The sequence below is a fragment of the Sinocyclocheilus anshuiensis genome, unplaced genomic scaffold (genome assembly GCF_001515605.1).
Source record: "Sinocyclocheilus anshuiensis isolate Anshui unplaced genomic scaffold, SAMN03320099.WGS_v1.1 scaffold1764, whole genome shotgun sequence".
In the NCBI taxonomy this organism is placed as follows: Eukaryota; Metazoa; Chordata; class Actinopteri; order Cypriniformes; family Cyprinidae; genus Sinocyclocheilus; species Sinocyclocheilus anshuiensis.
The window spans coordinates 218,022-225,923 of record NW_015557159.1 but is presented as its reverse complement, the minus strand read 5'-3'; the positions used below and the strand labels follow the sequence as shown (position 1 = coordinate 225,923).

The window sequence follows — 7,902 nt, the reverse complement described above, 5'->3', positions numbered from 1 at the left end:
AATTGCAATTTTTATGATCCTACCCCTCTACCCTCTTATTGCTTAAATTATTTACATTTTGCGGATACTGCAACGTGTATATAAACTTTGGGCCGCAACTGCATTGCTTTCACTCAATTGAACCATTTATAATGACTGGATCTGTTTTATAACAATTGTTTTTCTTCTTATTTTTTTTTCTTTCTTTCCTCAAGGTATTTTTTCTGACTTTCCTGCGTCTTTGGAACATTTCCATTCACAGATACTGTGGAGAGATGTTGAGCAGCTTCATGACATATGAAGTTTTCTGCCGATGGAGAATTTCTGCAACATTGACAAACAGCATTTCCCAGCAAGTTCATTTGGAGTTCTTTTTTTAAACTTTATTTATTTTGTCAAACTTGCATTTGTAACGGAGTGAAAAGGTATGTTAAATTATTGCATGAATGGGGACAGCGCCATCTATGTGGTGCGTGATGTGATTTAGCGTGCGGAGTAGGGACCGCCCACAGCAGAGTTAACGAAGCATTGCACGTCTGCACGCCGTCTGAGAATTACCATTTATAGGTGTCCAAAGCACACAAATATTTACTTTATTGTGACTGTATCTTTCAATTAATATGTTGGGACTCTGTTAAGCCGTGTTTGGCATCGAGTGTGTTGCTCAATATTGAGTTATAACGTGTTTATATTTCGAGACCTGATTGTAATCAATTTGTGTGTTGCCTTGTGTTTTATGTAGAAATGGTTTATTCTCTTACTGAATCAGTGAAACCTTATTTACACACACTGTCTCCATTGTGCAGACCGCCCAGGCAAGACCGTCACACATTCACTAATGCTGAAGTAAGATTTTAGAAGAAACCTTTCGGTCCTTCGGTTTAATGTTGGTGCTAGTAAAAGTTTGAGAGTTTATGGCCTGGTTTCACAGACAGGGCTTAGACTAAACCAGGATTAGGCCATAGTTCAATTAAGACATTTAAGTCATTTTTTAAACATGCCTTAGAAAAAATATTACTGGTGTGCATCTTGAGACAAAACAAAGGCAATGATATATTTTAAGAACAGTCAGTGCAATTTTCTTTTAGTTAAACAGCTCAGACTTACATTTTAGTCTGGGACTATAGGCTTAAACTTTGTCTGTGAAACCGGGGATATAATTTTTGTACTAATTGTGTGTGTGTTGGTAATTCTATATGTTATGGGGACCAAATGACCCCACAAAGATGGTAATACCAGTACATTTTGACCGTGTGGACATTTTTAGGTTCCCAATGAGGAAACAGGCTTATAAATCATACACTCTAAAAAATGCTGGGTTGTTTCAACCCAACTTTGGGTCAAATATGGACTAACCCAACTTTTGGGTTAAAAATGTAATGTAAAATTTTAACCCAACAGTTGGGTTAGTCAAAATTTGACCCAAAGTTGGGTTGAAACAACCTAGCATTTTTTAGAGTGTACAGAATTATGTTTTCTGTGATGGCAAGATTCAGGTTTAGGTACTTTTGTATGTAAGGGAGAAAATGATTTTGCATTGTTCTCCTGACTCTTTCTAAGTGAGTTAAAGTTGTAACAAAAAGGGTTTTTGTGTATATGTTTTAGAGATTGTTTTTTTGTCAATAAATGAAGGGGGTTTTTCATTTTGTGTTTGTGTTGATTTTAACTAGGTAATTAAGAGATTTCTAACATCAAATTTTAAATATACTAAATTACAACTTCATTATTAGAGATATAACTAGAAATATATTTAATTATATAATAGTATACCTGTAAATTACATTAAAGTGTATTTTAGTTCACATTAATTACTTATTCAGAAGTACAGATTTACCATATTTTAAAGTACATATAAAATATACTAAAGTCCCATTTAAGTGGTTCAAAAATATCACTCAAAAGTTCAACTAATTGCATTTAATGTCATTTTAAACTGTGATATATTTGAAATCAATTACAAATAATATGTATTAGATGGTCGAAAAAATTACATTTAATTCACACTTAAAGGGTTAGTTCACCTAAAAATGAAAATTAGCCCATAAATTACTCACCCTCAAGTCATCCTAGGTGTATATGACTCTTCTTTCAGAACAAAAACAAAGGCCTACTGTAGCGAATCGATGCGTTTTTGTAAGAAAAATATCCATATTCAAAATGTAATAATCACTTTAATGTAGCTTGGGAAGCAGTTCTGGGCGGATGACGTATGGAGGTCGGCTTTTTTTAAACCTTTTTTGAATAAGAAGTGCCTTAAACTGAATCCCATCTGTCACAAAAAGTCAGTGACTTCTCTTATAAAACAGCATTTTTTTTCATGGTAAACTCTAAAAAATTCTTTAATCCAAAAGTATTGTTTAGTGTAAAACATGTTGAAGGTTAGCAGATAGGCTGTCGATTCATTAAATGATTAGCCGTTTCCTATAAAAAGCTGTTTATTCTACGTAGTAAAGCCTCTCCTCCATTGACATCCATTCAAAAAAAAAAAAAAACCGGCCTCTGGTCCCCTATCCCATGTACTGCCACAGCGGAAGCGTTAGCGTTAGCCGTTACGCTTTTTCGGCTAATGGTTGCAGGCTTGCCTTCTAGTGGCTTTGACTCAACCAAGCGTTTTAACCACGACCTCGCCCCTCCCCACCCCCCAACCATTCGAATTGCCGTAGGCGGTAATTATTTTAATGATATTCTGCTTTGTGACATCACAAAACCCGGAAAACAACGCTGTAGTCCAAATGAGCCGTTCATTGTAGTTCTTGGAAAGGTTTTTTTTTTTAAACGAAATATCTCCCTTTGGAGTGGACTCTGAGATTTGTAACTTTGTAGATCTTTTTTATGCCCAAACATACACTACACACTGACTAAAATTCAAAAAGTGAAAAAGCATAATAGGACCCCATGAATTATTTTCCCATAGAAAACCATTATAAAGAAAGAAAACACTTAACCATTTATTGCACTAGTCTGCATTCATATTCTGGGCTCATCTGCTTGCCTATATAAAGTATGCATCATCAATAATGTGTATATACTGAATTTGATCTTTTTATATCACTGTTTTAATACATTAAGCCACATTAAACGCATTTTTCACATTAAATGTTTTAGAATGTCCCGCTGTTTTTAGTGATTGAAATATTGCGGCGGGTGCTTTATATAGATTGCAAATGGCTAAAACTTGAATTTTGCTTACATATCTTTTTTTTTTTTTTGAGAGAGGTGATCTAAATATTTGTGGCTTGGAAACAGATGAAAAATTGACAGGTTTGTGCTGCAGTTCTGTGGCTGTTTTGCCCTCCAGGTCTTTGAGCAATTCACGAGACTGAAAACTATTAAAGGGGTCATATGATGCGATTTCAAGTTTTCCTTTCTCTTTGGAGTGTTACAAGCTCTTGGTGCATAAAGAAGATCTGTAAAGTTGCAAAGACTAAAGTCTCAAATCCAAAGAGATATTCGTTATAAAAGTTAAGAGTCAACCACGCCTACCTAAACACTCTAACACGCCCCCACGTATCTACGTCACTATGTGGAAATATTAGCATAATGCCGCCCAAATGTGCACGCAAAGAAAGAAGGCGTGGTTTCAGGAACAGCAGTAGTGTTGATGCAGCCATGTCAGGGAGACTCTGTGTGATTCAGTGCGAAAGCAAAAGCACTTTATTTGGCCTTCCGGAAGTAGATGCAATTAGGAATCATTGGTTAAGATTTATTTACAACAGAACAGCACAACCCAGATGTTCGAACTTGTGCAACGCATTTTAGGGACGACAGTTTTTTTAACCTAGAAGAGTACAAGGCTGTGGGTTGAAGCTGTCAGGAGTTTCCCACTCATTTTCATCCCTCAGTACAGATGCCAGTAGCGCCCACACACTGGTACCCTGCACAAAACAACACAAAAGATCAATGATAAATGGTGCAAACACATAATCAAGAACACTGCATGTACTTACTGGAGCCAGACCTTCTTGATGAGGTATCCATTCAGGTGAACATCACAGGTTGTCTGACGGGGGACGCTTATGGGTACTATGTTTGCAAATCTCTGGGTTTCATGGATCACAGCGTCTGTATATGGTAAGTTCTTCCTGTCTTCCACCACTGGCTGACGTCTACCGATCACTCGGTCAATCTCGTCTTGAACCTCGGCTTTTGTCAAGTCAGATCAACATTCACAAGAAGCAAGAACACAGCATCACAGAATTATGAGTTATTCAGAATTATTCAAAAAGTTCCTGACAATTTATTGATGAAACAATAAAGTTTGACTTGACTGTATAAACAATTGACTTTTTAATATGGACTGATGAATAAGAACTTTATGAACAAAATGCCATTTGCAGTTGTACCTTGTATTTCAGGGTATTTGGCCATGAGCAGAAGACCCCAGCACAGTGTTGTAGTCATAGTGTCGGTACCAGCAGCAAACAGGTTATTAATTTTACAATGAAGATTCACCGAATGGAACAGAGTCGCTGATTCACTTGATCCCTGCACACATTATCATGGTGACATCCAAGGAAAATAAAGTGTGATGTCAAAACATTAAAAATTAGATTGTGAAAATACATTGATTATGTTGTGATTACAAACTCTAAAACTATAAACGTTCTTCATTCCCTCTAAGAAATTTTACATCCCCTCCCAGAAGCTTGTTGGTGAGTGAATGGCACCTTGTGATACCAACATTAAAAGGCACCAAATCACTTTCCTGAACCTTCACCTTCATGATTTTCAATTTGTCAGCATTAGTTAATGCATTAGAAATCATGACATAAACTAACAATAACGACAATATTTGTACAGAATTTATTACTTTAGGCTCATTTTAACATATATAGGCCTTCAATAGTTAATTGCTGAATCATGTTCATTCAACATATTCGTTCCAGACTAAAAACTCATCTGTTTCGCTGTGTATTTACGGAATTCTTATTAGTTTTAAAATACATTTTAATGTTTTTTTTTATTGTTGATTTTCTTTTTATGCATCTATTTTGATTATTTTCAAATCTTTTTTTTTTAATATAAAGCACTCTGAATTATCATTGTGTATGAAATGTGCTAGTTAAATAAACTTGCATTGGCTTCAACTACAAAATGTTGAAAATGTATAAGTAGAAATTAAAAGGGTCATATGATGCGATTTCAATTTACACAGACAAAACATGGAACAGAGTCTGACAAGTGTAGAGTAGTGCTTGTTGTTTGTCATTTCTCCGATCACAAATGCAGACATGGTTTTATGTTTACACGGCGCGATGCAACGTGTAAAAAGACAGTATAAGTCATTATAATCCGTAATTATGTCCCCACTGGATGCAACAAATGCCTCGTTTATAATGGGTTTTAGTGTTTTTGTCTCATCACTCCGGCCAGGATACGGCATCATAGTATGGTAAAGGGCGTAACATTTCCGTCACACGCTTGAGGTATTCGGCCAATCACAACGCACTGGATAGCTGGCCAATCACAGCACACCTCGCTTTACAGACCGATGAGCTTTGTTTCAGAAAGGCGGGGCATAGAGGAGAAACAATAATATACAGTATGTGGAAAATAATGTGTTTTTTTAACCTTAAACTGCATAAACACATTTCATTACACCAAATACACAAAATAATGTTTTTTTAGCAACATCATATGAACCCTTTAAATTAGCTGTATTAAATGCATTGTTTATGTTTATTTTCTAATACCTAATGCAATAATTAACGTCAGTGAATTATTGTTATGTGTTACCAAGATCATGCAATACAAATCTTGTAATAAAATTAGTGAATCGGGATTATGTCGAGTGAAGTAAACAGTGAGCTACCTACCTCGTCCTTTTGCTGTCGTATGAGGAAAGAGTCAGCGATTCCTCTGGGGTTCTGAGGATTCGGAGTCTTTTGCAATGCATTCACGAGTTTCTCACTTTGTTTGAAGGCCTCTCTGACATTGTTCATGATACGTTTCTGGTTCTTCACAAAACGGCAAAGCCAAGCAAACAAGTTGTAGAGCTACAAACAAGCATAATGAAAGGAACCAAAACTTTATCATTGTACACCCTTGGGTAAAAGGCTCTTATGATTTTTTTTCTCCTAAGACAATAGGCGACAGACATGCGTGGCGCATCATATGCGTTTTATTTTGAATGCGGCCTGAATTCGAGTGGAGTCAGAAATGTCACACTATGAAGATCTTGAAATAGCACAGAACAGTGAGGTAATTTATTTAAATTAACTCAAAGTTGTACCTATTTAAATCCCGTGTGAATTATCCCTTAAATATAGGCTATTTAAACATCTCATATGTTTGTTTTTACAAAATACCCAACAAAGAATAGGCTACACTCCGACTCGCCCTTAAAAAAACACAGAAGTTCACCAGTTTGAGAAATCAAGATTAATTAAATTAAATGCCTAGAAATAGGCTACTAAAAAAGTATCTGTGTTTTCTTCATCTCCGGACCGGAATTCCAGCTGAATGAAAGTTAACAGATGAACGAAGCAGAGTCACCTCAGAGAAGATCGAAAGTAGCCTATATGAATGGTAGCCTATTTTGCGTGGCATTTTTATTCATCTATATTTTTCAAAACGTGTGTGCTTTTCCTAACCCGATCCCATGAATGTGCATATCAATACCACGACCCACATAGCAATTTTTCTCTGGCCCAGCTCCGGCCCACACAACCAGCTTTTGCTTGGCCCACATACCGCAATGAATTACGGTCCTAGTGTGGACCAGGTCTGGATTCCAGACAAGGGCCACACATGAGCCATAACTGGCCCAAATCTCAGCCAAGTTAATTACCCATAACTCGCCCTGAATTGGGCCAGATCAAAATGTAACATTGGAACCACAACACAACCTTAAGTAAACCATATCAACACCAATCTTTAACCAGAAAGCCCAAAACTGAGCAACACCTGAGCCTGATCCACAGGTGAACTAAACCTGGCAGCCACAAAAGGACCATGACAGATCCATATCTCAGTCACCTGTATGACCATAGCTGGTCCTATTCTGGTCCTATACGCTGGACCAGATGGGTTCCACATGTCAGCCTCAACAAAACCATAACCAAGCCACTTGATACACACCCCTCCCAGATGAATAGTCACAACAACGACAGTATTCTGAACAAATATTTAATCATGTTTAATCAGCAAACCAAGTTGAATGAATCTCACAACTAACATGCTTATTTGTTTTGCTTGGTCAGTGTGTTCACCCTGTTGGAGTATGGCAGTGTGAATTGGCTTTTAGGTGCTTTGGAAAACAAAACAAAAAAAACAGTAAAAATATATGAATATTTTTTAATGTTTACGGAATTAACACAATTCTTAAAAAAGGTACTTTCTCTATTTTTGCAATGTTCAAGTGTTCATGTCCCTGAATAATATCTGCATGCACCCAAGTCTGAAGAGTACACATAATATCTAGTAGACAGCAATCCTTGTGAGTGAGAAGTCTGGTGTGGAGGCTGGATCTGGAACTGACTTCTGTCCAGGTTATCTGTCTTCACGAACTGCCCTGAAATACAATTCAAATAAACAATGTAGTGTGAGGCTCTTACATTCACAATGCTCATTTTGGCCTCGGTGGTGAAGTGTGCAGAAAATTCTGCCGGACTTAAATTTAGTCTTTGGTGAACAGCCTTCAAGAGTGCAAATAACATTTTACGTTTTAAGTACCTTTCAGGCTTGCGTGAGGTTTCCACAAGCAACAAAGTCTACTTGAACAAACACTTCACTAAAGTTTAGAAAATAATATACATACAGACCGTCACAGTTTGAAGTGAGGTAAGCTCACAGTAGGGGTGTGCGATATTGACAAAAAAATAATATCTCGATATTTTCTGGGATTTTATCGATGACGATAATTAGACGATATTTTGCTGAGTGTGTTATTGTGCTGGTACCTTAAGGACTGCCGAAGACAGC

General features: G+C 36.8%; 1 protein-coding gene across 1 annotated transcript; it reads right to left on the bottom strand.

Annotated features, from left to right (window-relative positions):
• Nucleotides 1-3,752: 3,752 nt before the first annotated feature.
• On the bottom strand, nucleotides 3,753-6,969 carry LOC107678265 (cytochrome P450 2K4-like). Its single transcript, XM_016473473.1, has 5 exons — nucleotides 6,886-6,969; nucleotides 5,796-5,975; nucleotides 4,323-4,464; nucleotides 3,938-4,122; nucleotides 3,753-3,854 (listed from the first exon to the last, which is right to left on the bottom strand). Exons 1-5 carry the CDS (start codon nucleotides 6,967-6,969, stop codon nucleotides 3,753-3,755), a joined length of 693 nt encoding a protein of 230 aa, XP_016328959.1.
• Nucleotides 6,970-7,902: the final 933 nt, after the last annotated feature.